This window comes from Aedes aegypti, unplaced genomic scaffold, assembly GCF_002204515.2.
Source record: "Aedes aegypti strain LVP_AGWG unplaced genomic scaffold, AaegL5.0 Primary Assembly AGWG_AaegL5_hic_scaff_1298_PBJ_arrow, whole genome shotgun sequence".
NCBI lineage: Eukaryota > Metazoa > Arthropoda > Insecta > Diptera > Culicidae > Aedes > Aedes aegypti.
This window is the reverse complement of record NW_018734727.1, coordinates 1,406-28,967: the sequence shown is the minus strand read 5'-3', so window position 1 is coordinate 28,967 and position 27,562 is coordinate 1,406. Positions and strand designations below refer to the sequence as shown.

At 42.0% G+C, this 27,562-nt stretch overlaps 1 protein-coding gene across 1 annotated transcript; it reads left to right on the top strand.

The window, feature by feature from the left end:
- Positions 1-1,826: 1,826 nt before the first annotated feature.
- Positions 1,827-19,602, top strand: LOC110680398 (type I inositol 3,4-bisphosphate 4-phosphatase-like; the record flags this gene model as incomplete). The annotated part of the gene is given in 6 exon segments (XM_021856204.1): positions 1,827-2,055; positions 2,196-2,491; positions 3,370-3,459; positions 17,706-17,864; positions 17,939-18,139; positions 19,016-19,602. Coding segments are annotated over 5 exon segments (1,155 nt in total), but the record flags the coding sequence as incomplete, so codon positions are not given.
- Positions 19,603-27,562: the final 7,960 nt, after the last annotated feature.

Genomic DNA, 27,562 nt, shown 5'->3' with positions numbered 1-27,562 from the left:
TAACAAAATTAAGAGTGCATATGAACAAAATCGGAAAGCGTTGATATTCATTGAAAATAATAGGGTCCTAAAGCCCTGTCCTAATTTTAGTACCAAACGATTAAGTTTAGGCCAGAAACACATGTTTACTCAATTTTTGAATACTTTTCGTTGGTTTATGGCCAAAAAACATTTTTTTCTTATTTTTGAGATTTTGTCACACCCCTTGGTTCAAACTCAAATTTTGGGTGTATTTTGTTTTCCGTGTCCCTTCCGAAATGTCAACTAGGAACAACCCCAGTGTTAAAAAGATGAGCCTCTGTGGCGTTTTTGCCGACTCAGTGAATGTCAAACATGATCTAAAGTGTCAAGGTTCAAATTTGAACATATTTTTTAAATTGAATTTTAATTGTGATATAACCGTTATTTGAACAGGAAAAATTGCTGAAGTGGTTGCAATAACATGCTCTTTCATCTTGTTAAATAAAAACAAGATTTTATTAGAAATTTTAGGACCCTATTGTCTTTCGAAGAAACATACAAAAACTGGAGGTCAGACTCGGGATCAGATTTGACGAAAATGGTCTATTCCTAGTCCTGATGGCTCCCACTCACTGGCGTTATGGCTACATTCAGCTGTAAATTTTATTTTTTGGTTTGCTACTGACAAGAAAAGGAATCGCCTATCTCGATGTGTGGAAAATTTCTCCCAAGAAATGGTCAAGAAAATCACTTTTTTTTCTGATCGCAGTACGCAGTTGAGAAGAAATGTCACTTCAAAGGGGGCTCTCTGTAGGAAATTTCTTGACCCTTTCAGTCAAGGAATTTCTTTTCTTTTCTTGAGCGAAACAGCATACTTAGCTTAAAGCCTGATTCGCTGCCGACAAGTAATTTCTCGGCCTATCTTGATGCATGGGAAATTTCTGCAAGGAATCGCTCAAGAATGCGCTTTTTTCTGATCGCTGTACGCAGTTGAAAAGTAATGTCAGTTCAAATGGGAGTAGCTGTAGTAAATTTTTGCAAGGAATAGACGAGGAATTTCTTTAGCGATTACATTTCAGTAGCAAACCAGACTATAAAAATGAAGTAAAAAGGGAGCAAAACCGCGGTTTTCCCTTTCCTCTGTGAAACGCCTCGTGTCCTTTTGAGCAAATGCGCTAATAAATAATTGGCTTGTTTAGGGGTATCCTGTTTTCCACATATTGGGAAGCCAGAATCAAAAGTTTCATAATTGTCCGTGCCCTGAAACTATTTTTAAAACACAATTGAATTTAGTATGGAAATTGCGTTTAAATCACCCCTCGAAAAATTTTACTTCGGGCGAGCTAATGACAGCTGTAAATTGAAAATTTCAAAAAATGTCATTGAGTCAACGGAATGAAATTTTTTCTTATCATTTGCTATATCAAACTTGCGATATTCAAGTGCAATAAAATCGTGTTACACTTGGAAAAATGTGCTCAAACGATCAAACTACAAAAAACGGTGAATTTTTCATCACTAAACAACCCAATTATTGCTGTTTAATACGATTCCCTTAAAGGCCGGTTTGCTACTGACAAGAAAAGGAATCGCCTATCTCGATGCGTGGGAAATTTCTCCCAAGAAATGGGCAAGAAAATCACTTTTTTTCTGATCGCAGTACGCAGTTGAGAAGAAATGTCACTTCAAAGGGGGCTCTCTGTAGGAAATTTCTTGAACCTTTCAGTCAAGGAATTTCATTACTTTTCTTGAGCGAAACAGCATACTTAGCTTAAGCGTATATTTTTACTGTGCATAATTTATGCTAAGCACACCCCTGCCAATCTGTCAAAATAGCACCGCGGGTGAGTGACTTCGAGGGGTGGTGCTGCAGAAGGACGGACAGAGCATAGAAAAACAGGGAGTGCATCTTGTCTGCCACTTTTGCAGTGAAAATTTCGGTGAAAATAGCTTTGATTTCCGATCAAACCGCCTAAAATTGTGCTTAAAAGTTACAGTAAGTGTCTGTTCTTCGTTTGTGAGTTTGGTTGCAATGTGAAACCGCTGTGGAAATGGACTAATCGTAATTTTTCTCCTCTCGTTCGGATTGTGAAGGTAGGGCCAGAAAAAATGGAAGTGAAAATATGGGTTTGTCTGGTCGGAAAAGTGATTGGTTTCGACGGAAAATTGGATAAACACAGTCAATTTGTGATACTGTCGTTGTAAATTTTCTAATCATGTGAAATTTGTTGCAGAAAATGTGTTGAACAAGGAAGTGAAAAAGTCACCAATCGATAATCGCTCTGCGGGAGGTTTATGTTGCTGCCAAGAGTGGGGGAAAGAAGTGTCCTACTTTCAAATCAGCTGCCTTAAGAAAAGGGCGTTCCTGCGTTGAAACGTAAGACGGCGGAAAGCGGAAGGTGAATCCGAGCGATGAGATTCAACAAACAGGAGCTGATCACTTTGGCCACCCAACCGAGCAACAAATTCGACAAAGAAGGTCCACTCTATGTGACGGAGAAGCAGGAAGGATTCTTCCGGAAAACCGAAGGTAATTTGAACTAGACTACGGGCCGTTCCGTCATTCTTCCATCCGTCCATCCAAAGGCATCTCATGGGAAGAAACGGGCCGCATTCATTCAGGGAATTGATCTTCTTTAAAGCGAAAGCATTTTAAATAACTCCTCTCCAAACATTACAATGTACAGTGGTTCAGAAAGCAGATTTACGCGGAAATATGCATTTTGAACTTCCAGAATGAAACTTTAGACGAAAACTGTGTCCTACAAAGTTGTTTGTATTAGTTAGGCGCTTTATTCGGTGGTTCATATTTTCATAGAAATTATATAGCTAACTGTCTATTAAATACAAATTTTGGTACAATATGGGAAAAGCACTGAATTATCGACCTACAAAAAATCGCATATCAATTCAAAATGGCCTATCCTCAGATCTTTTGGGCCTTCCTTAGCGAGTGATTAAGAGTCCACGGCTACAAAGCAAAGCCATGCTGAAGGTGTCTGGGTTCGATTCCCGGTCGGTCCAGGAGCTTTTCGTAATGTTAATTTCCTGGACTTCCCTGGCCATAGAGTGTCGTCGTACCTGCCACACGATATACGAAAGCGAAAATAGCAACTTTGGCAAAGAAAGCTCTCAGTTAAAAACTGTAGAACACTAATCTGAGAAGCAGGCTCTGTTCCAGTAAGGACGTATTGCCAAGAAGAACATAAACGTGGACTACCGCTAATTTTGAATAACATCAAATAAAGGGCCTAACCATTACGAACAACTTTGTAGAAGACAATTTTTGTTCGAAGTTTTATTCTAAAGCTGTAAATGCATCTTTCCGCGTAAAATCTGCTTTCTGGGCCACTGTGCATTGCATTAATATAATTTAATTTTCCGGGGGCTGAAATAATTCCATCTCAGGAGAGGAGACCTCCAGTAACAAAGGCCCAAACGCGAAGACCCATCATAAGCGCAAACAGTCGCTCAGTTGCATTGGTGGTACCCAGAAAGGTTCGTCTGTGTGAAGATTTTCCGGTGGTTTTGGTATTGCTTTTTCGAGGGACACAGTAATGGAGATGGACACTGTTTAAGTAACATCCCGATCAACCAGTGTAACATTTTCTTTATAGATCTTCTAGCGATGGCGATGGCCAACGATTCAAAACGAATCGATATCGATCGCAACCGACAATCACTGACTGGTTGATCGGGATATATAACTTGCACTAACTTTCGAACTCATCGCTTGTAAATAAGCCACTAACGGGAATGTAGACGTAGATTTGAGTGAGGTGATGGTTACTAACCTGGGATAACGTCAGGAATTTCATCAGTAGAGAAACTAAAAAGTAGCTTTTGATTCCGCCCTAAATGCTTATCTTTGAAAAGATACGTGTATTTCGACTACCACTTGCAGTCTTCTTCAGGGTCAGTTACTCGTATCTACGTAACACACGACACTGAAGACTAGAGATGAGCGACTCACTCACGAATCATTCAAAAGAGATGACTCTCGAAAATGAGTTGATTTGGTTCTTTTCAAAAGAGTTACGATTCACATAGTACCGCAATTTTTGAAAGGTAAGCGTATAAATTTACTAGGGACAATATGTTCGAGTCGAGTTAGACCCACAAGCATAAAAGATATGTTGTAATAGTTGAAATAGCTATACTAAATATGTTTTCATTCAAATACTGTTATATTTTTGATCCTTATGCGACAAACATTATTTTTCAATGAGTAACTGAATCGATCAAAAGAATCGATTCACTTTTGTGAGTGAGTCACCCACGATTCGCGCTCAAAATTGGATCATTTAGCCCATCTCTACTGAAGACAGCCTTACAGTTGAGGTTGAAATACGCGTATCTGTCAAAGGATACAAACTCTTATAGGTACTTATAGGTATTTTACTAAACAGCTCGAATATTTATTATCCACGGAATTAAAGTTTCCATACATTTTCTCCGCCAAAACCTTATTTTTGCATGAAACGTCGAGAAATGATGTTACTTTTTTAGCACGGTTTTTGAAATTTTGAACTGAAAACTTTTTTTGCACGGTACGCATCCCCGTGCAAAAACAGAATCGGGTGTACAGCGGAATTAAAAGCTACTTTTTAGTTTCTCTATTGAGATTCTGCTTAGAGGATTAAAATACATTAAACAGAATTTCATCAGTAATTGCTTGAGGTAGGGTGCAGAGCTACTTGGGCACTTCCATGATTCACTTTGCTATGGGGGGTTTTTCTCGGTCGAATCGTCTGAAACCTCGCTATAAGAAGCAGTTCAACGGCGCATATTGGTGCCAGATATGAGCTCAGTAGCTTTCAAAAAACTTCACTGCCGAAGTGAATGAAAAGTGCCAAGAATAGTATCCGGCCCTATTCACTCAAAGTTTTGCTCTGATATCATTCCTATTTTTTCTAGAACTTTATTTAGTGATTCTTTTTCCTAAGAATTTCAATCAGCAATGCTTCAGATTACGAGATTACTTATCGTTCAATGTAATGATAACGGAAATAAATTAGTCTTTAGTCAACCGTCAATCAGTCTGTCGAACTTCCCTTGCCATCCGAATACTCAATAGGTTGTGGGCCCCAATCAAAGCAATCCGCTTGAGCGAATTTGCTGCCGAAGTTGAAGTTTCTGGAAGTCAAAGTATCATGGAGGGAAGCAAGATTTCGATCTTGAAGCTGAACAATTTCAACTATGCTGTGTGGAAATTCAAGGCTGAAATGCTGCTAAAATTGGGTAAATCTCCAGAAACATTCCTCTGCTCGAAGGTTGCAGTTCTGAAGCGAATTTGCAACAAAACGTATAAGGACGGGGACACATGCATAATCATCTATTCAAGCTGAAAGAGCTGTTTGGGAAGCTGTCGTGTGCTGGACTGGATCTAGGTGAACCACTGATAGGAGCCTCCTCGATTCTCTCGACACGCTGGCGACGGCCCTAGAAGCTGGAGTTGGTAAAAAGAAAGCTGCTGGATGGAGTTGCTAAACAGAACCATGAATCGGCAGATTCAGCGATGAAGGCAAGTTTCCTGAAGAAAAAGAAGCCGCTGGTATGCCATTTCTGCAAGACAACTGGTCACAAGTAAAACGAGTGTAAGTTGTACGCCAAGGAGACGGAATTGGAAAAATGTCGTTCACCGAAAACAAGAACTGCATGTAGTGAAGACGCGGTGACATTTGCCCTGATGGCCGGTGTCCAAGCGAATTCTGGTGAGTGGATTGTGGACTTGGGAGCATCCCAGCAAAAGTGCGGCGAACGAGGATTTTTCGAAGATCTCGAAGAAAGCACTGTGAAATCTGTCAGCCTGGCGAATGAAAAAAATGCGAAAGTAGTAGGTGTCGGTTCTGGTCGGCACATGTGCCAACATGTGTAGCATCGGCGCTTTGGGTAACGTTCTCGGAGAAATGGTACAGGAGGACCTGGTGAATGGACTGAAGGTGTACGATTGCGGAATGAGAGAGGGGTGCGACTGCTGCCAGAAGACCAAAATGAGTCGGAAACCATTTCCGAAATCGGTGGAGAGGAAATCCACTGTCGTGCTCGACCTCGTGCACACCGACGTTTGCGGTTCTGTTGGGAACGTGTCGGTGTATGGATGCCGTTATTTTATGACCATCATCGACGACTGCAGCATGTTCTGTGTCCTGTATCTGCTGAGAAAGAAGGAAGATGTTCCAGAGAAATAATGGAGTACGTGGCCATGATGAAGACCCAGTTCGGCCGACCGCCGAAAATAGTCAGAAGCGACCAAGGAGGCGAATACATAAGAAGTGCGCTGAGGGCTTTCTACAAAAGTGAAGTTATTCGAGTGCAATTCATCGCAAGCTATTCTCCTCAACAAAATGGTGTTGCCGAGAGGAAGAATCGGTACCTGGTCGAGATGAGCCGGTGCATGTTGTTTGATGCTAATCTTCCAGAGTGCTACTGGCGATAAGTACTGCCGTTTATTTGCAGAACATTGAGGCCGAGTACGGGAAGATTGCGATGGATAAAAATTCCGTTCTCTGACGGAAAATGACCCTTAGGAGATCACCACACTACCAACTAATCGTAAGAAAGTTAGTTGCAAGTAGGACTCAAAACGTAAGGAGGATTGTTGCGAACATTATAAGCAACGAAAATATTTTTACTCGGGTACCGCAGGCACCCGACGTCGAACTTGTCGTCGCAGCCACGTGAGCAAGTTGCCGTGGTAACGGCGCACCCGCGATCGTAGCAAGAGGGAAAATTCAAATAAAATCTGCAGAAGTGAAAAAATTGTCCGACAAGAAGGAAGCATCTTTGTGAATTGTAAAACGTTTTAAGTATTTTAATAAAATTAGTTTAAATGAGTTTTTAGTTCTATATCCGCCAACATTCCAAATACCCTGGGCTTGGGATTATATTTTCCAGGGAGCGATGAATTTTGATAATTGATCGCTGTTGTTAGTAGTTTTGATTAGATGTTGGGTAAATTTCAAAGCAATGGCAACCTTTTTATTACAAAATTTAGATTTTATCTTCTGACCTAAAGATTCTGGTTAAACTACTGTACTATGCAGTTGGGCTGCACTACACTATCACTCATCAAAATTAATTTCACTTCGGGAAAATATAATTTCAAACTGGCGAGAAGATTACAGACTGAGGGTGGGTTAGGAGCACAATCAGACCCTTGAATGTGCAATGTGGGGTAGTAATTGGGAATGCCATTGACGGTTTGTAATCTTCTACGAGGTTTTCGAAAACCAACAGGGCGCGTGCACCGGGTTGCGGATAGGAGCAAAGGGAGATCAATAGCATCTACCTAAAATAATAGAGCAAAAAGCCGTTCCATGATTAGGTAATGTTAAGCGATCTTCTATGGTGTTCTAGTACTATAAAATTCTTCACTCACTGGGAATTCTGGCCTTTATAATATCAATAGTGATAAAAACATAAAATAATACCTAATACTTAATAAGTACAATGTAGCTTTAATGTAGTAATAAATGAAATAAAATCAATTTTCTATACTTGACAAGGTTTTGAAGACAATCAATGAGTGAAAGAACTACCTATTAGAAAAGCCACATCAGCTAAGTCTATACATATACAAATGTTGGTCATAGGGTCATGGCGAGCATTCGATATGTATGTCTATGACTGATTCTGATCTAATAGGGGCACTAGAAGACCACGCGGACAATTTCGAAACAAATTATTTTTATACATCGGTCTTACGTTCCGAAAGGCTCAGCTATGCTGCAAAGTAATTTTATAAGTTATTCATTACTGCTGTTTAATTGTTTATAATTCTAACAAAACTACATAATTAACTCATTACTAATCACTGTTCCTATATTCTCTTTTTCTCTCCTTCTTATCTGTTGCATGATTATGAGCATCACTAATATAATGCATGAGCATGCACAATAAGAATAATTTCAGGATTGAAAGCAGTACATGGATACCTGGATAGAATAGCTTCGAAAAGGGCGCTCAAAATATAATATTTCTGGTCAGGGAAGTATTTCATCAAGGGTATGTAAAATTTTTCCATTATTAACACCTAGATCATACAAACAAATGAACTAATATCAAATATTTTTTAAATATTTTTTATATAAATCAGCATCGTCAATCAGTGTAAAAACAGATAAAGTTTGTAAAGTTATCACCATCGATTAAATTGCGCTCTGTATAGTAATGTTCATTCAGTATCAAAATCTCCTAAAGCGTCGCATTGTGCCATCAGCAGCCCTTAGCATCACTCTCATATTGTTATTATTTTGTTGTTTATAAAATTTCTAGAAAGCGATCAGCATATTCTTTCTTACTTGTACAATGGCCGATCTATTTGGAATTTTAATAAGTCAAATCAAACTTCAAAACTCAAATTAAATTGCTTTCAGCACATTTACATTTTGCAGCATTAATCGCATTACTGTGTCAAGTCTTCTCCATTCCCTATACCCTACCCCAACCCTTCTTATCCTTTCCGATGGTGTTCAAGTGGTCCGCATAGACTATTACGGCCATTACCTATCCCTTACCCCGGCTTTGGACTGACTTGCGCTCTCATTGCCCCACCAAACGCTGCAAAATGAAAATGAAAATGAATATATCCGCCAACATTCCAAATAATTTGGTGGTTTAGTTATTCGAATCGGATTGAGTGGTTTGTTCCGTGGAAGTGTTTCGCTTGAGTCACGTGTTTGAAGTGCTGCATATAGTGGAACCTGGCTGGAGCCAAAACTGGTGCTCCTTTCCCCCAAAAAGCAGTTACTTCAGTCCGTCTACAGGTGAGCCAACTGTCAGTCGATTCCGAACGAGCCACGCTGTAACAAGGATGAAACCGGTGACGTTGTGCGATATAAAGCCAGATAAGTCACCCAAGGCTATTCGCAAAAAAAAAAAAAAAAATGGAATCGATTATGACCGGTGGCTGAACAAGTCACTATGCGTTCGCTGCTGTCAAGCATGTAGACATCAAGAATCAAGACTGCATACTTGTATGGTAAGTAAGATGAAGAAAACTTCATAAAGCAGTCCCCCGGTTACGAAACCGGCAACCCCGCCGGTGTGTGTCGTCTCTAGCGGATGCTGTGCGGGCTTAAACAAGCGGCACGAGTGTGAAATAGAACGATCGACGATATGCTCAAGCGAGCTGGATTTGTGCAATCATCAGCGGATGTGTGCCTCTACGTTCGGACGAGGAATGGACAACAAGCGTTCAACCTGAACTTCGTGGACGAAGTTGGTGACATCTTGGTGGCCAGCTCTAGCGAAGTCGAATTCGTCGAGATAGTTGTACATCTTTAACATTGCTTCAAGCTGACGGTGTTGGGTGACATCAAACATTTCAAACATCAAAATGGGTACCTTATCAATCAGCAGGATTATATCATCGAGCTTGCTGCACGGTTCGGCCAGACGGAAATGATCGAAAATGGTACCAGCAAAAGGAGGAGCATTCAGCTGTTCTTTCAAATAGTGACCAGTACCGAAGTCTGGACAGAAGCTAAGAGAGTGTCGAAATATCCCTACAGCTCTCGAAATTACCATTTACAGCTAGCTGCTCTGGAAGTTTACTGCGTTGCCGACTGGGCCGGTGATATCAGGGACCGGAAATCAACTTCTGGTTTCGTCATTATTCTCGGCGGTGGAGTCGTGAGTTGGGCTTCCAGGAAGCAATCATGCGTGGCTTTGTCATCCACCGAATCTGAGTTCATCGCTCTGGCTGAAGCGTGCCAGGAAATCCAATGGATACGCAAACTGTTTAAGGATCTGAGGAAAAGAGTGGATCGACTGTTTCGTCACCCGCTAATCAGTTCAGTCGAGCTTCCCTTGCCCTCCGAATATCCAATAATTGCACCACGAAAGTTCCAGTGATTCCATCGATTTGCTTGGTACAACTTCAAGAATTCAACAAGTAATTACTACATAGATGTTTCTCAGCATTTTTATTTCAAATTTATAGTCACCGTGCGTGATTCCATGTGAAACCAGATTTTATAACAGGTCAAATTATTTGAATGTCAATGTTCGCAAATTAGAACTATGAAAATCACGATTTATTGAACTATCAACTAAACATAAAATGATTCGAATTGGTCTTTGACCCAGTTTTTGTACAAACATCTCACCTGCATATTATCTTCTTACTATCTTCTTTCAAGACATCATCATCAGATTTAGCATGGTGGTTCATCTCACAAAAAAAGCTGTTTAAGAATGCTTATGGGAAATTTTTTGCAACCGTGGTAAGACACTTCAAACTCATGAAAACTTCGACCTACATGACCAACTAAAGGCGTTTTCGGTTTTGAACCTGGGGTCAGAGCTGACCCGACTCGCAAAAAATGAATGAAACCAGATCCAGGTTCGAGTCATATTGAATGTGACATACTTACATTCGAACTGTCAGCCACACAGTTTCATGAAATTTCGCTTCTCTGAGTGAAAAATAACAAAATAAAGTCTCAATATTAATGCAATAAATATTGCCAAATGCTTTCGTAAACATCTCCAGTTATAAAAATTTTGCTTGAATCGTTAATTTTGATAATTATAAAAATATAAACAATCAATTTTTGACAATTGAACCCCGCTCAGATTGGATCGCAAAAAATCGGCAAAGCGAACCTCTTTGTGTTTGAGTCGAAACTGGGCCGGATCCGGGTTCGACCCGACCCAATAAAAAAACGTTTTGACAGCTGTTAGAGCGGATCCAGGGCGAAACTAGGTTCGCCCCAGCAATAAACGAAAACGCCATAAGACTCGGAAGGTCTTGTTTTTTGTTCAAAAATAATTAATTGTAAAATTATTATACCTTAATATAACCTGTGATACTCTATAGAGGTAAAGATAAAGATATTTTAGGTACTCTAAACTGTCCTTGATTTCAAATCATTAAGTCTACCAGCTCGAACAATACTTGAAAAACGCACCATTGATTCAAAACATGTCCAAGACGATTCATTAGATCTGAAGACTACTATTTTAGTGTGATGATCGACCGATTTCATTCATGATATAGAAAGAATTGACTAGAAGATCGTCTAAGAGTACGTTTAACCTAACTGTTCATAATTCTGTGTCCCAATTCATACTGGGTCAATAACGGTACAGGCCACGTCCTCGCATTCAGGTGAAATTAGAGGAAGTAATGCTGATATGTAAACGTTTGTTAGTGGAAAAGTACGTTCCCTCAAAATTACCTTGCGACGTATCAATATAAATTATAACTTAAGACTTAAATTTATCAAAGAAAGCTTACGACTTCCTTGATTTTATACTGCCAAATATGGATGCTGGGTCAATACGACGCATCCGTCTTGAAAGGGTTAATGCAAGTATGTACACTCCCGTGCAAAAGTTTGGGTTCACCCCCTCAAAAACATGCACAAGTGGTCAGTCCATATCTCTGTGATTATACGTCCAATCGAAACTCTTTAAGCCACATTCGAAAGGCAAAGAGTTATTCTTACTTCGTATGTATTCTTCCAAAAACATTTGTATACTAAATTTATACTTAAAATTGTGACATTTTTCAAAGAACACACTGAAAAATCATAACTAATTTCCTCAGCATTGGGTTGACTAAAATTTTAAATCAAAGTGTCATTAGAATCGTAATCTTATATTCTTTGAAGAGACCCCACGAAATTTTGGCGGAAAAATCTGGAAACAATTCAAAATCAATTGAACAGTCATTCAAGTCATCGTGCAAAAGTTTGGGTGCACCCCTCAGTATGACGCAAATCGTGCAAAAGTTTGGGTTCACCTGAGCCACACGCACATCATTTTTCTCAATATTTCTGCCATTTTTCAACCGATTTTAATAGTTTAAAGCTTTTTTGAGCGCAAATAATGGCGCGTACATGTTTGGTTCAAGATTTCACAGATTTAAGTAAGTTCAGGTGAACCCAAACTTTTGCACGATACACCATACTGAGGGGTGAACCCAAACTTTTGCACGATGACTTGACTGACTGTTTCATTGATTTTGAATACTTTCCAGATTTTTTCGCCAAAATTTCGTAGGATCTATTCAAATAATATAAGATTACGATTCTAATGACACATTGATTTAAAATTTAGGTCGACCCAATGCTGAGGAAATTAGATATGATTTTTCAGTGTGTTTTTTGAAAAATTTCTCAACTTTAAGTACTAATTTAGTATACAAATTTCAAAGAATGTTTTTGGAAAAATACATACGAAGTAAGAATAACTCTTTGCCTTTTGAATGCGGCTTAAAGAGTTTGAATTGAACGTGTTATCACAGAGATATGGACAGAACACTTTTGCATGTTTTTTAGGGGGTGAACCCAAACTTATGCACGGGAGTGTATCTTATTTTTAATGGAAAGTAACTGAAATCTCTTTTCCAAGCAATTGTAGTAACTTATTTCAATTTCTCAATAGATTTTCTTCTGGTATCTGGTGGTAAACAGAAAACCTCAGATGACTTTTTAACAATTTTCAACTTAAACTATTTTTTTTTCAATCGAACAGCGTTTATATGATTACGCTGAGGTCCAAAATGATAAAAAAATTCAATGTGCCAAGTAACCGGTTTGGATATCTCGATTGGAATCGATAAATCACACCACCGGCTAATTAATAAATATATCCTGAAATTCCAATTTCATTTTTACAATATGTAATTTTTTCATTGATTCTTCTAGGCTCTCCTGTCCAATGAGACATTCAGAAAGTCCTGTAGACATTCCTACGAAAATTGCTAGGTGTGACCTGAAAAAAAGAGATCTCGAAGAATTTCAAGAATTATAATACAGTTACAGTGCTTTCCCAGATCATCTTCCGCCGTCTATCGCCACTGGCAAGCAGATTTTTGGGAACTTATCAAGCCGGTTTTGTGAACGGGCGATCGACAACAGACCAAAGTTTTATGTTGCGACAGATCCTCCAAAAATGTCGCGAATATCAAGTCCCTACGCACCACCTATTCATCGATTTCAAAGCGGCCTATGATACCATCGACCGCGAAGAGCTATGGAAGATTATGGACGAGAATGGTTTTCCCGGGAAACTAACTAGACTGATCAAAGCAACGATGGATAGTGTACAGTGCTGTGTGAAGATATCGGGTGCATTATCGGACCCGTTTGAATCACGCAAAGGACTTCGACAAGGCGATGGTCTTTCCTGCCTCCCGTTCAATATTGCGCTAGAAGGTGTTATGAAACGGGCGGGCTTCAACGTGCGGGGCACGATCTTCAATAAATCCAGCCAGTTCATCTGCTTTGCTGACGACGTGGACATTGTCGGAAGAACGTTCCAGGTGGTTTCTGAACAGTATACCAGGCTGAAACGTGAAGCAGATCGGGTTGGATTGAAGGTAAATACGTCGAAGACGAAATATCTGCTGGCTGGAGGAACCGAGCGCGATAGAGCTCACATTGGCATACGCGTGATGATCGACGGGGATGAGTTCGAGGTGGTGGACTAATTTGTCTATCTCGGATCATTGCTAACGTCGGATAACAATTGCAGCAGAGAAATCCGAAGACGTATCATTGCCAGAAGTCGTGCTTACTACGGACTCCACAAGACCTTGCGGTCTGGTAAGCTTCACTTCCGTACTAAGTGTACCATGTACAAGACGCTGTTAAGACCGGTAGTCCTCTACGGGCATGAGACGTGGACAATACTCGAAGAAGACCTGCAAGCGCTAGGAGTTATTGAACGACGTGTGCTTAGGACGGTCTTCGGCGGAATATGTGAGAACGGCGTATGAAGGAGAAGAATGAACCACGAGCTTGCGCAACTCTACGGTGAACCCAGTTTCCAGAAAGTCGTCAAAGCTGGAAGGGTACGATGGGCGGGACATGTTGTGAGAATGCCGGACAACAATCCCGCAAAAATGGTGTTCACCTCAAATCCGGCCGGTACAAGACGAAGGGGAGCGCAACGAGCTAGGTGGTTTGACCAAGTGGAGCAGGATCTTGGAAGTGTGGGGCGATCGAGAAATTGGAGGTTTAGCAGCCATGGACCGAGTTAGTTGGCGAAACATTGTGGCGCTGGTCATGTCTTGAAGGACGTAGAGCCAGCAAAAGTAAAGTAAAGTAATAATACAGTTAACTCTCCCTGACTCGATATTTCGTATCTCGATATCGAGTTAGAGAACCATAGTGAAAGTTGGTTTTCATGGCTAACTCGATGGTCCCTTGGATCGCAGTTGCATTGGTTTTGTGTTCTGTAACTCGATACCTCCCTAACTCGATGGTCCCTTCAATATCGAGTAAGGGAGAGTTGACTGTAAAAAATATTTTGAGTAGGAATGGAATTTCTGAAACAACTCGTGGAAAAAAGTTCTCGTAAAGAATCCTAGTTTAAGTTCTAGGAGATCTGAACATTCGTACGTGACTCTTCCACAGGTTCTGCAGGTTTTTTTTTACATATCCCACGAGGAGAAGCTGTAGGATTTTTTCAGGGCTTATCCTAGAGGTTCCTCTAGAAATGCGTTCAAGGGTGCCTCCAGGAATCCATCTACAAATTCCTTCGGCAAATGTCCCTTTGATTCATACTGATATTCCTCCAGCAGGAGTGCTTGATGGAATTTTTCAAGAATTGCCTTTCTAACTTATCCATTGCTGATACCTCCAGTAATTTCCACAAGCATTGTTGAAAAATTTCCTTTCATTCTCACATGAATTTTCCTTGAACTCTTTCGATATTTTTTTACCAGTTTTTCCATTTGATATTTCAGTATCATTCAAACTATTTCTATAGTGATCCTTTCCGAAATTCTCCCAGATTCTGTCTGGAGAAGCTGAAAAAATGACTATAACGGTATGCCCGTCTGCTTTTCTCATAACTTCTCTATTAGCCCTCTCAATCCCTATAGAGGAATCTCTGGAATAATTATTGAGGGTTAAATAAAATCTTGAAGAAATGCTAAACAAAAATTTTGCTGTAAATCCATAGTAATTCTCAAAAAAAAAAAAAAAAACCTAAAGGAATTCTTAGCGAACATCCTTGAGCGCTGTATGGGAGAATAACCTATAGTATACATTCTTGGAGAACTGAGATCTTTCTTGATAAATTTCTGGAAGAATATCCGGAATTATTCCTGAAGGCATCTTTAGAGATAATTATGGTTGTATTTGTTGTATATTCTGAACGAAAATGTGAAAGGATTTTCTAGAAAATTTTTGCTCTACGAAATCCTGAACAAATCTTGTTAGTAATACCTGAAGCAAATTTTGGGCAAATGTATGAATTAATTTTTGATGAAATACCCGAATCAATTATGAGATAAGTATTATAGTGTTATTTGGCGTATTGTCACGAGCAATCACTATATTTTCTCTTTTGAATATTGTTAACTGTTTTCAGGGCTTTCTGTTAGAAAATGTTGCAGGTAGTTATCCAGAGATTCGAATGGGTAATTTCCCAATAATTATCAAAGCAATTTAGCTAGAGAATCTTTCAAGACTCATTCACGAGATTTTTTTTTCGTTTCAAGAGATCGATGAAACATGACAGCAACAGATGTTAAACTGAGGTTGCGAATAAACTATGTAATAGCAGGAGCTTCACTGAAATTTTAAAAATAAGTTGAACCTGAAGATTTTTTCCAAAGTAGGTCGAGAAGACCTCGCATATTTCCTGGCGTGCTTCCATCGCAATCATAACGTGTCAACTGGCCCAAGTAAAATGGCAACGAAGTGTGCTGGTTGATAGACGACATTTCTCAGATGACATAGAAGTCAGGGCCTTTCGAGGCCCAAATATCGATTCGGATCATTATCTCGTTGTAGTTAGGATTTGATCGCGATTATCCAGCGTCACCAGATAAAGAAAGGTCGATGCGCTTCAATATCCAATGCTTGTCAAATGATAGGATTACTGCACAGTACCGTAAGCAGCTAACAGAGCAGTTGGGAAGAATTAACTTTTCTGCAGATGTCTTTCAACAGCTATCAAGGATGGGATTGGCACTGACTGGTCAACGATGAAGACGAAATGACTGGTTCGATGAATAATACCAGTGAGTATCAGTCGAACCCACCGATCAGGGCAGGCAATTTCAGATTCGTCACAGTGCGATGACGAAATAAAAAAAGACATCGTCATCCAGTATAATAACTCTGGCAGGTCGTCGTCTCGTCATCGACGAAAGAATGCACGACGAACGTCAATCCAAGATCGTCAACGAACAACTTTGTCTTCATTCCGTTCGTTCCTCTTTCTTTATTGTATATTCGCTTGCTATGCACAAAACGGCGAATGCCATCCCAGAATTGCTCGTATTGGCAATTTAACCCGTCCTCCTCAAGCTTCAACAATAGCTTTGTTGGTAAGCGCGTGACGTTGACGACTCAGAGATCGTTTGTTCAATTCCGGACATGTTTTGTTTTTTTTGTTTTTGTTTTATTTTTTCAAAAAAGGCTCATAATCTATCGACGCCACGGTTCATATTTTTGGTCGGCGCAGACCTCCCGAACGAAGATTTGACTATAACGAAGGAGGCTTATTTGTTCGTCATGACGCCGAGCCTTTGTGGCGGACCACTGCAGCAAATCGTCATCGAACGCTGGTTGAGTGACGATGACGATTTTTTTTTTTTACTTTCGGTGACGACTTTTTCCATTTGACGGTGACGATTGTCTACCCTGCCACCGATCATTGAAGAGGTTAAGATGAAGATGAATCGAAGCCAAACCTCAAATTTTCAAGAGCATGGATCTGGAGAACCAAACATCCGTTTGAGCTGAAAACCTAATCGATTGGTCACCACCAGCTAGTGACCAAACGATTAAGCTTCACCTTAAAAAGGTTAATCGAGGCTGCTGGGAAGGACGAGATCCCTGTCGAGCTTCTCAAGCACGGAATTGGGCAGCTTTACTTTCGATCCATTGAGTATTTCTGAAGGTATGCCTACCAGTTGTTTGGATGGCGTCATACGAGGAAGGGTTAAACAGGAGACTTAGACCGCTCGAGAAGATCTTTGTCGGCAAATACCAGGCAGGTTTTCGTCAGAGCCGCTCAACAGCGGACCAGTTGTTAACCTTGTGAGTGATCTTAGATAAATTCTTAGAGTATAACCTACAGACTCACCAACTATTGATTGATCTCATAGCAGTATGATTCTGTGAAAACAGCCTTGATAGGTAATGTCTGAATGAGATAGCAAGGATGGGCCTGATCTTTAATTCTACCAAAACGAAGTACATGGTCGCAGGTAGAGATAAAGGTAGACTCAGAGGTGTTGGTGCTAAAGTAATGTTTGAAGGGAAATTTGTTGACACATTTGTTCCCCTTGGAACTCTTGTGACATGTGACAATGATGCTTCCCGTGGAAGTTATAATTGTACTGCGATGCAATGTAATTATTAATTAGTTCATCTTTTTTGTTTGTTAGTTTGTTCGGTTTGTATCATATCATCAGAGGTAAATGAACCGCGTGGTTTAAAACCTCTATAATTATCTAAAAAAAACATATCATGGATATTTTAGTTTAAATTTTAACGACATTTTGTAAAGAAATGATGGTTTTCTGTAGACTTACTAACATATTTTCATATAACAGCTTGTCACATTCATAAAACATGAAAATCGCTCTTAATTACTCTGTACTAACAATAATCACATTCACGGTCATGTTCACATCTTGAGAGTTGGATTTGACTGCACTACACACTAAACTCACATAAAACTAACATACATATTTAAATCCCGCATTCACAATAAAACTGCAAACTAATCACATTTTCCCTTTTCCGATCCATCCACCGTCCGAACAGTCAGCCTCGAGAAGTGGTGCCGACTTCGGGGCAATCTTCTGTTCTACTTCAAAACCAGCGACCAGTTCTCGGAACCGCAGGGATGCATCGTGCTAGAGAAGTACCGCTGCGTTAAGCAGGGTGACCTCAAGGAGTACGACGGTTACGTGTTCTATCTGGGTGAGTAACACTACTAGACTAATCCATGTCGAATAACCTACTAGAAAAGTTGCTTTTTTTTCTCTGTTCGACAGAATTCGAGGACGGCCTGCGGCAGCGGTTCGCCACCAACACCGAGCAGGAGCGCCTGGAATGGATGCAGGCCATCGGGCTGGCCGGGTACGACGTTAAGCGAGCCCAGCTCAAGTACCTGCGGGAGCAGATCGACAAGAAGCGTGGCATGATCCACGATGTGGACGTCGATATGCTGCGGCTGCAGACCGGCAAAGAGATAGGTGATTTGATTAGTTTCTGAGAGGAGAGGAAGGAGGGATGGTGATAATGATGGTGCTGGAGTAGGATTTGTGTGTAGATTTCGATTTAGGGAAGAGCGAAGAATCTAATCAGAGCGTTGAATTAGCCCTTCAAATACCGTGTGAAGAATGAAGATGAAAATTGTGATTAATTTGATATAACGAATTCCAGAAGTTTATGAGTTAATATTCATTGTAAATCACGAATAATACTCATCATTTTTTAGAATATAATACTTTTGTTGCATACTTCAAAGGTTTTAATGCATACCATAAAAAACGCCTCAAAGTATACACTAAGCGCGATGAAGTATACACCAAAACAATGCCTCAAAATACTAAACGCCGTAAAGTATGCAACGAATGGATTATATTTAAAATAAAATGATGGGTATTATTTGTATTTGAAAATAAATGTCAACTCATCAGCTATTAAAATTCGTTCTACCAAATCACAATGTTTAACCAAAATTCATTATTCTTCATGTGATTAATCATCAACGCTCAGAACGAAAGTACAACCAAATGGGAGAGCATTTTGATTAACAGTGGACCAAAGCATTTAACTCGAGTGAAAGTTTCTAGCTTGTGTTGTTTATTTTTCGTCACAATAAAACCATGCCATTGCCGTTATCAGTAAACCTTTCTGTTGTCTTATTCTTTACCTTATCCCTGTAGTAGAAGCATGTAGCGATAGAGTTTACCGTTCGCTCGATTTAAGTCGCCACTCGAATCCCATTGCGCTCGGGTTAGTCGGCTCTATTTTTCGAAATCTGCACAATCTCACCAGCTCAGTGTCATCATTCCATCCTCACGAGTCGAAAAGAATGTCTCTCACGGTTCCGTCTTCTCCCGTAGAGCTCAACGAAGTCCCGATCTGCGAATCGGCCATCTCCTGTGACAATCTGCTGTGCGACGGCAATGGGAAACCGCCGAACCCTTCGGTAGTGGTCCAAGTTACGTCCAACAATCGAGCGGCCAGCGGTTGGGTCAAATACGGACGCACCGAAGTCATCGAGCGCAGTTCCAATCCGCAGTTCATCTGCACGATAACGTTCCGGACGGGGGACGGCCTGAATGCCAAATCTCAGATCCGTTTCACGGCGTACGACGTGCGGGAAAAAGTCACCCAGACTGCGGTTCCCATTGGGTGGGCCGAGGTGGCTCTCGGAGTTATAACGGACACTTCGCGGCTGAGGATACCGCTGAGGACGCAGAGTCCTTGCGGAGGTAATGCTGGGTTTATCACGATTGCCACTTGTGCGCCCGATTTAGAGAAGAAGACTTCCCGGTCGCCGGCCAAGGCCGGTCTGGATCAGCAACAGCAGCACCAGCATCAGCAGGCTATTGGCCATCGGAGGTCGCAGTCGTTGCCGCCGAAATTGGGCGTGAAATTGTTTATACCGCCGCCCTCGAAGCTGGCGCTGGTGTTCACCAATCCTAACGTGAGTATGAGGGTTTTGTTAGTAATGAGGCGGTGTTTGAAGCGGAAAATCCGGTGGAAAATACTTTACAATTATCCTTTGAACATCTTCAAAGAAAATTCTCTTGAACTTCCAAGAGAAATTCTCCTGAATTTCTAAGGGAAATTCTCCTGAATTTCCAAAAAAAATTATCTCAATTTTCAAAACAAATTCTTCTTACTTAAAAAAATATCCTGAGTTTCCTAGGAAAATTCTCCTGAATTCCCAAGGAAAATACCTCTGAATTTCCAAGGGAAAAACTCCTGAATTTCCAAAAGAAATTGTCCCCACTTTCCAAGGGAAATTCTCCTGAATTTTCTATGGAAATTGTCCTGAATTTACTTAAGCGAATTTCTCCTGAATTTCCGATGAAAAATCTCCTGAATTTCCGAAGGATTCTTCCCGAATTTCCGAGAGAAATTCTTCCCGGATTTCCGAGGGAAATTCTCCAGAAATTCTCCTGAATTTCCGAGAGAAATTCTCCTGAAATTCCGAGGAAAATACTCCTGAATTTCCGAGGGAAATTCTCCCAAATTTCCGAGGGAAATTTTTCCGAATTTCCGAGGGAAATTCTCTCGAATTTCTGAGGAAAATTCTCTTAAATTTTCGAGGGAAATTCTCCTGAATTTCCAAGGGAAATTTTCCCGAATTATTGCATTTCTTTTAAAAATTTTCCGTTCTGCGGTAGCCGCCAAGTTCTACCGCAGCTGTCAAAGTTCTACCGCAGACTTGAGAATCATTGATCATTGAACGAAATCATCTAATCAAAGTATGCTAGTAGAGTCAACAGCTTTGAAACACAGCCGAAAACAACAATCATCAGCATGGTTTCCAAGGTATCATAGTACAGTGGGGATTCGCTCGTTGGGGGTCCGCTACATGGAATGACTCGATGATTGGATGTTCGCTGGTTGGAAAATATTCCAACTAAAAAGCACTCAAATGTCAACCGAAAATGTCAAACTGACTTTGACGTCTGAGTACCGTCGCATTGCAGTCTCTATATATAGAATAAATGCGTATGTATATGTGCGTTTCGTGACGATTTGCTCTCCAGATGCGTTAGTGTGGAGCATTTTCGCTAGATGGAAGGCAGTCGTGTTCCAACCAGCGAATCCCCGCTGTAGCCGATCGATGATGCTTTGTGAAAATCAGTAATGTGACAGCTGCGGTAGCTTTCTGTTCAACCACAGAACGGAAAGTTATCTCTGAAATTGCAATATCGAGGGAAATTTTCCCGAATTTCCGAGGGAAATTCTGTTCATGAAGCCAGGCTGCTTAGCAACGCTGAATGAATGCAATCAACATCATCGAAGCAACCCTTATCTAAAATTGTAAAAATTTTCATTAGTCTTAAATAAAACCTAGAAGATTACAGACGTTTTCTCTTCAATTCCCGAACCTGAAGTCAATAGGTTACGGGCCTACAAAAATCCTTTTCGGATGGAGGACGATGAAGATAATTTTCAAGAAGCGGAAGACCATTTTCAAGCAGAGCCAGCCGGAAATTCCTCAAGAATGAACGACCTGAAGACTTCACTGAAGAAGCTTGGTGACAGCAACTACGCCGTTTGGAAGTTTCGGATGGAGTTGGTGCTCATCCAGGAAGACCTGTTCGGCGTGGTGAGTGAAGAAAAACCGGAAAATCCGAATCCCGCTTGGAAGGCAAAAGACGAAAAGGCACGGGCGTTGATTGGCTTGTCGGTGGAAGACGGTCAGTTGTGCCACATCATCAAAGCCGGTTCAAGCAAGGACATGTGGGACGGGCTCAAGCAAGGTGCACGTTTTACGGAAACTGTGTTCGCAACGGTTGCACGAAGAAGGTAGTATGTCAGACCATCTCAACGAAGTGACAAATCTGACAAACCGGCTTACTGCGATGTGCGAATAATTGAAGGAACACTGGGTGGTTGCGATGCTCCTTTCGAGCCTTCCAGAATCGTACAACAATTTGATCACCGCTACAGAGAGCCGACCGGAAGACGACCTAACGTTGGAGTACCTCAAGGGCAAGCTTCTGGACGAATGGAAGCGCCGCGTCGAGAATCAGTCGGAGGAGAAGGCATTACATACCGGAAATACATCGACGTCACCAGTAGAAAAATCGAAAATAACATGTCACTATTGCCATATGGAAGGACACATTCGCCGAGATTGTAAGAAGCTAGCCAAGGACCGGAAGCAGTCAGAGAAGAAAAGTCGAGGTACACCACAGAAGGTCAAGATGGTGAAGAACAAGTCATCGGAGGTATGTTTTGCGATCCGTGAGTAAATTTATTGATGAAGGATTCACCGTTATGTTCGAGAAAAACCATTGCAAAATTGTCAAGAATGGAACAGTGCTTGGGGCCCAGATAGCCGAAGCGGTAAACGCGCAGCTATTCAGCAAGACCAAGCTGAGGGTCGTGGGTTCGAATCCCACCGGTCGAGAATCTTTTCGGGTTGGAAATTTTCTCGACTTCCCAGGGCATAGAGTATCTTCGTACCTGCCACACGATATACGCATGCAAAAATGGTCATTGGCACAGTAAGCTCTCAGTTAATAACTGTGGAAGTGCTCATAAGAACACTAAGCTGAGAAGCACCCAAGCAACCAAAAGTTCGGATAAGAGGGCATGTTTTGGCTTAATCAGCGCACTTTTTAAGTAATTAATCGAACAGTTCACATAAAGTTCGTTTAAGTTAGTTATTTACCTTCAAGTAGAGAAGAAGTACAATTCAAACTTGTTTTGAACTTTTTAGTTGTCGACAAGTTCACGTGTTACTCTTTTGAGAATCAAGTTCCGTTAATATTTGTAGTGTTCTCTTAATCAGCGAAAAAGTTTCACTGGAACTAAATTTAAACTAAAAGTGATCCTTGGAGCTCACTGCTTAAGTGCAATCCGAACTATTGGTTGCTTGGGCAGGATTTGTCCCAGTGGGGACGTAATGCCAGAAAGGAAGGAAGGAACAGTGCTTGTCGTCGGCGAACAGAGAGGTGGGTTGTATATCCTGAAACCGAGCCCGGAGCAGTCCATGATGACAACCGTCAGCCACACGAAGGAGTGCATACACTTGTGGCACAGGCGTTTGGGCCATCGAAATGCGGATGCCATTGCGAAGATCGTGCGTGACCAGTTAGGAACTGGTATTTCCCTCCAACGGTTTGAAGTGCAAACCGTGTGCGGCACTTGTTGCGAAGGAAAGAGTTCATTCCCGAAGCCATCTGTTAGGCGAAGCAAGGCGGTATGAGATTTAGTACATACTGATTTGTCAGGACCGTTTGAAATCCCCACGCCTAGCGGAAATCGGTACAGCATGGTGCTGATCGATGACTACTCATGCTACACGGTCGTTTACCTGTTGCGTTGCAAATCTGAAACGTTCGAGAAAATTCAGCAGTACATCAGCCTCATCGAAACAAAATTTGGTAGGAAATCTAAGGTGATACGATCTGATGGAGGTGGTGAGTAGTCGAGTGGAAAGCTGGAGAAGTTCCTGGTCGACATCGGAGTCATTCTGCAACAAACAGCTCCTTACAGCCCACAACAGTATGGAGTGGCCGAGAGGAAGAACCGCTCCTTAACTGAAATAATGCGGTGTATGCTTGCCGATGCAGGTATGGAGAAGAAGTTTTGGGGAGAAGCAATCGTAAATACCTGTTATCTCCAAAATATACTCCCAACAGCGTGTAACGAGAGGACATCATATGAGTTATGGTACGGTAGGAAGCCGTCCTACAAGCATCTACGAGTGTCTGGATCCGTCGCATACGTGTTCATTCCCAAGCAACAACGTAGAAAGTTGGACATGAAGGCAAACAAAATGGTACTGGTGGGCTACGCTGAGGGACGAAAGGTCTATCGTTTCCTCGGAGGCCTATAGTACATCGGAGAGCGAGTTCGAAGGATTTCCTGATGAAGCTTTACTGCGGCGATCCAAGCGAACGACGAAAAGTGTGCCTCCGCAGCGGCTGGTCGTGAATTCCTGGTCCGCCGAAGTGTCGGGTGTCCATGAGGAACCGAAGAACTTTGCCAAAGCAATGAACAGTCCAGATCGTAGAAGATGGCATGAAGCGATGGTTGAGGACATGCAGTCCATCGAATCGAACGGAACGTGGCAGTTGGTGCACCTGCCAGCCGGTCGAAAAGCAGTTGGCTCGAAGTGGGTGTATAAAATCAAGCGCAACGCAGATGGAGAAGTGGCCCGCTTCAAAGCAAGACTCGTCGCACAGGGATACAGTCAGCAGTATGGAACAGATTATGACCAGTTGTTCGCCAAACAACATTCCGGACTCTACTGGCTGTGGCGGTAGGTATCAAGGTATGAAAGTATTCTTAGAATTAAGGAAAATGCTAGCTACACGCTAACGGTAATGGAAGGAATGGATTTATTTCTGACATTATTATATAATGACTACTATGATTGAGATCTTCAGTATTCTGGATTGCAAGGTTACTACGATGCACTTGCTTCAACACTCCTCCTCAAGCGTAGTTTGCTTGATCAATTCCAATCCAGATGCATCTCTGAAGGTTTGTAGTTTGGTTTTTGATAAAGGCTTCGTCATCATATCGGCTATTTGTTCACCCGTTGGGCAATATTCTACGTCGATAACTTTGTTTTTCTTCAAATCTTTCGTGAATGCGTATTTCGTATCAATATGTTTTGATCGTCTCTCAACTCTTTCGTTCTCCAGTTGGTGTATACAACTTTGATTATCTTCCATAATCTTGATCGACTCATTGTTTTCACCAAAATCGTCAAGTAATTTCTTCAACCACAGTAACTCCTGACAGGCTTCAGCTAAAGCGATGAATTCAGCTTCGGTTGATGATAGCGCCACACAGTTCTGTTTGCGAGCGGCCCATGAAATCAATCCTCCACCGAAATATACGAGATATCCTGAGTTCGATTTCGTGTCGCTGACATCACCTGCCCAGTCGGCGTCCACGAAACACTTCAGATAATCCTTGCTAGCGCCTAGATTCAATCGCAGGTCCCGGGTGGTCATCAAATAGCGTAACACTCTTTTGGCCTCTGTCCAATCAGCATAAGAAGGTCTGCTCACTTTTCTCCCAAGGATTGATGTAGCGATAGCAATGTCTGGTCTGGTCATCACAGATACGTACAATAGTGCTTTGATAAGGCTTTGGTATTCGTTACTCATGGGTAGTGCTTCAGAATCCTCCTCCTTTCGTTGAGTATGTCCTGGCTCCATAGGGATTGCTGACGGCTTGGCATTTTGAAGGCCGAATTTCTCCGCAAGCTTGGAAATATACGCCTTCTGACTCACCATGTAACAGCCATGGTTGAACTCCACATGCATTCCCAGGAACAATTTCAGATTTCCTAATAGCGACATTTTGAACTTCTCTCCAAAGTAGCCATAATTTCTTGAAATTCGGTTTCGCTGCTGCACGCGATTACCATGTCGTCCACATAAACTGCGATGAACGTGTTCCTCTTCTTCGTAACTCTCATGTACAAACATGGATCCGCCGTAGACGCAACGAATCCCATTCTCCGAAGTACTTCATCCAACGTTTTATTCCAAACACGACCAGCTTGCTTGAGGCCATACAAGCTTCTTCTCAATCGGCAAACTGTGTTGGAACTGGGTTGTTCGATTCCTGGAAGTACCTTCATGTATATGGTTTCTTGCAACTCACCGTACAAATAGGCCGTCTTAATGTCCACGTGCTTGACAATCAGGTTTTCACGAGAAGCAACAGTCAACAGGATCCGGAAGGTGGCTTGCTTTACAACCAGAGCGAAAACTTCTTCATAGTCCAAGCCATAGCGCTGGGAAAAACCTTGTAGCGTACAATTTCACCATGTTCGTTCGTCTTGCGTTTGTAAATCCAGCGGCAACCGATGGCTTTTCTTCCGGGTGGTAGCTCAGTCATTTCCCACGTCCGATTCTCCGCCAGAGAGTCCAATTCTTCCTGCATCGCAGCAACCCACTGATTGCGCTCGGTACCACTGACAGCTTCCGTGTACGAAAGAGGCTCATCTTGCAAATTCCCAACGACCGCGCCGGTGATTGGAGGAATTCCCTTGGTAATTCGTTCCGAACGCCTTGGTGTGATGGTGACTTCCGCCTCCTGGTCTTCGAACGACGATTCGGCAGCAGATTCAAACTCCTCCTAAAGATTGTCATCAGTGTCTCGTTCATCCTGATCTACGACAGCTGCTTCAGGATCTTCCTGAACAGGAATCAGTTCTTGTTTCTGCTCATCCAGGTCATATTCCCAAACTTCCGGTCTTCTCGCGATGTCTTGATTGGCCATATGTCCTCCTGCATTGAGCTCCATGAAGTCCGCATCTCGGCTTACAACCAACTTCAGCGATTTCATGTCCAGGAACCTCCACGCCTTATGGTCCACCGAATATCCAACGAACGTCATTTTCTGCGAAACAGGACTCAGCTTCTTCCGGAGTGGCTTCGGGACATGCACATATGCTTCTGCTCCAAAAACACGCAAATGCTTCATATCTGGTTTCCGTCCGTACCAAATTTCATGTGGAGTGACATCAACGACTCTTGAAGGAAGTACGTTCTGAAGATTCATTGCCTCCGCCCAGAATCGGTTGTCCAATTTGGCATCAGCCAGCATGCATCTTGTCATTTCGGACAGGTATCGGTTTTTTCGTTCAGCAACTCCATTGGACTGCGGCGAGTAACTTGTAGGGTACTGTGCTTGGATTCCGTTTTGCTTGTAAAACTTCCGCAGCTCTGCACTGACATATTCTCCACCATTGTCCGATCGTATGGCTTTCGGAACTCGACCTTGTTGTGTCTTGACCATTCGTACGAATTCTTGAATTTTCTCCGGAACTTCCGATTTTTTCTTCAGAAAGTAAAGCACACAGAAGCGGCTATGGTCATCGATCAGGGTCACGAAGTACTTGAAACCACTTAGTGAGTACGCATCCATGGGGCCGCAAACGTCGGTGTGTATCAGGTCCAACGTAGCCGTTGACTTCTTCTCGGTGGACTTCGGAAACGGCTTTCGAGCTTGCTTTCCTTAGAGACACGGTTCACAAAGTTCGTTGGTTCCACAGTCACGTACCTGTATTCCGCTCGCCAAATTCTTGCTGATGATTTGTTGGATGACGGCTTCATCCCGGTGTCCAAAACGCCAATGCCAAGTGTGCTGGCAGCTCTCGGTGTGATTCTATCCGGCAACCATCGCTCGTTCACCATGGATCTTCAACCGGTACAGGCCTCCATGTTTGACTGCTACAGCTACCACTTCCGTCTTGGACAAAATTTGGCAACCGTTTGTTCCAAACTGCACGTTTGCGCCTTTTCCGATCAACTTACCCACCGAGATGAGGTTCATTTCCAATCCAGGGACGTAGAGAACATCGGACAAGGCCATAATCGTCCGATCACCGTTGGAATCTACGCAGAAAATCTTCACCGTGCCGATTCCTTAGACTTTGGCCTCTTTCCCGTTTGCGAGATAAACACTCTTTTCCAAACTTGGCTTCACTTCTTCGAAGAAACTTCTGTCGCAGCACACATGAGACGTCGCGCCGGAATCAACGATCCAGTCAACCCTTTTTCGATCAGCAGAATCAAGAACGAATGCGTACAACTTGTCATGAGGCTTGCCAGGATTGTGCTTTAGTTTCGAGTTCTTGTTCGTAGGTTTGTTGGGATGGTTTGATGTTTTGAAGACTTGACAATCTTTCTTCTTGTGCCCTTTTCATTCCGCAATAATGACAGATGATCTTCTTTGCTTCTACCTTAAACGCGGATTCATCCACGACAGCATCATTCTCCTGTAGCTTCCGGGCGTAGTCCAAAACTTTTCCTTTGACGAAAGACATCTTCAGTTCATCGTCCTTCAGAACCAGCAAGGCTGTCCGGATGTTTTCGTAGGATGCCGGAAGGCTTCGCAAAAGAATTGCCACTTGAACATCTTCTCCCAGATCTTTTCCTGCACCTCCA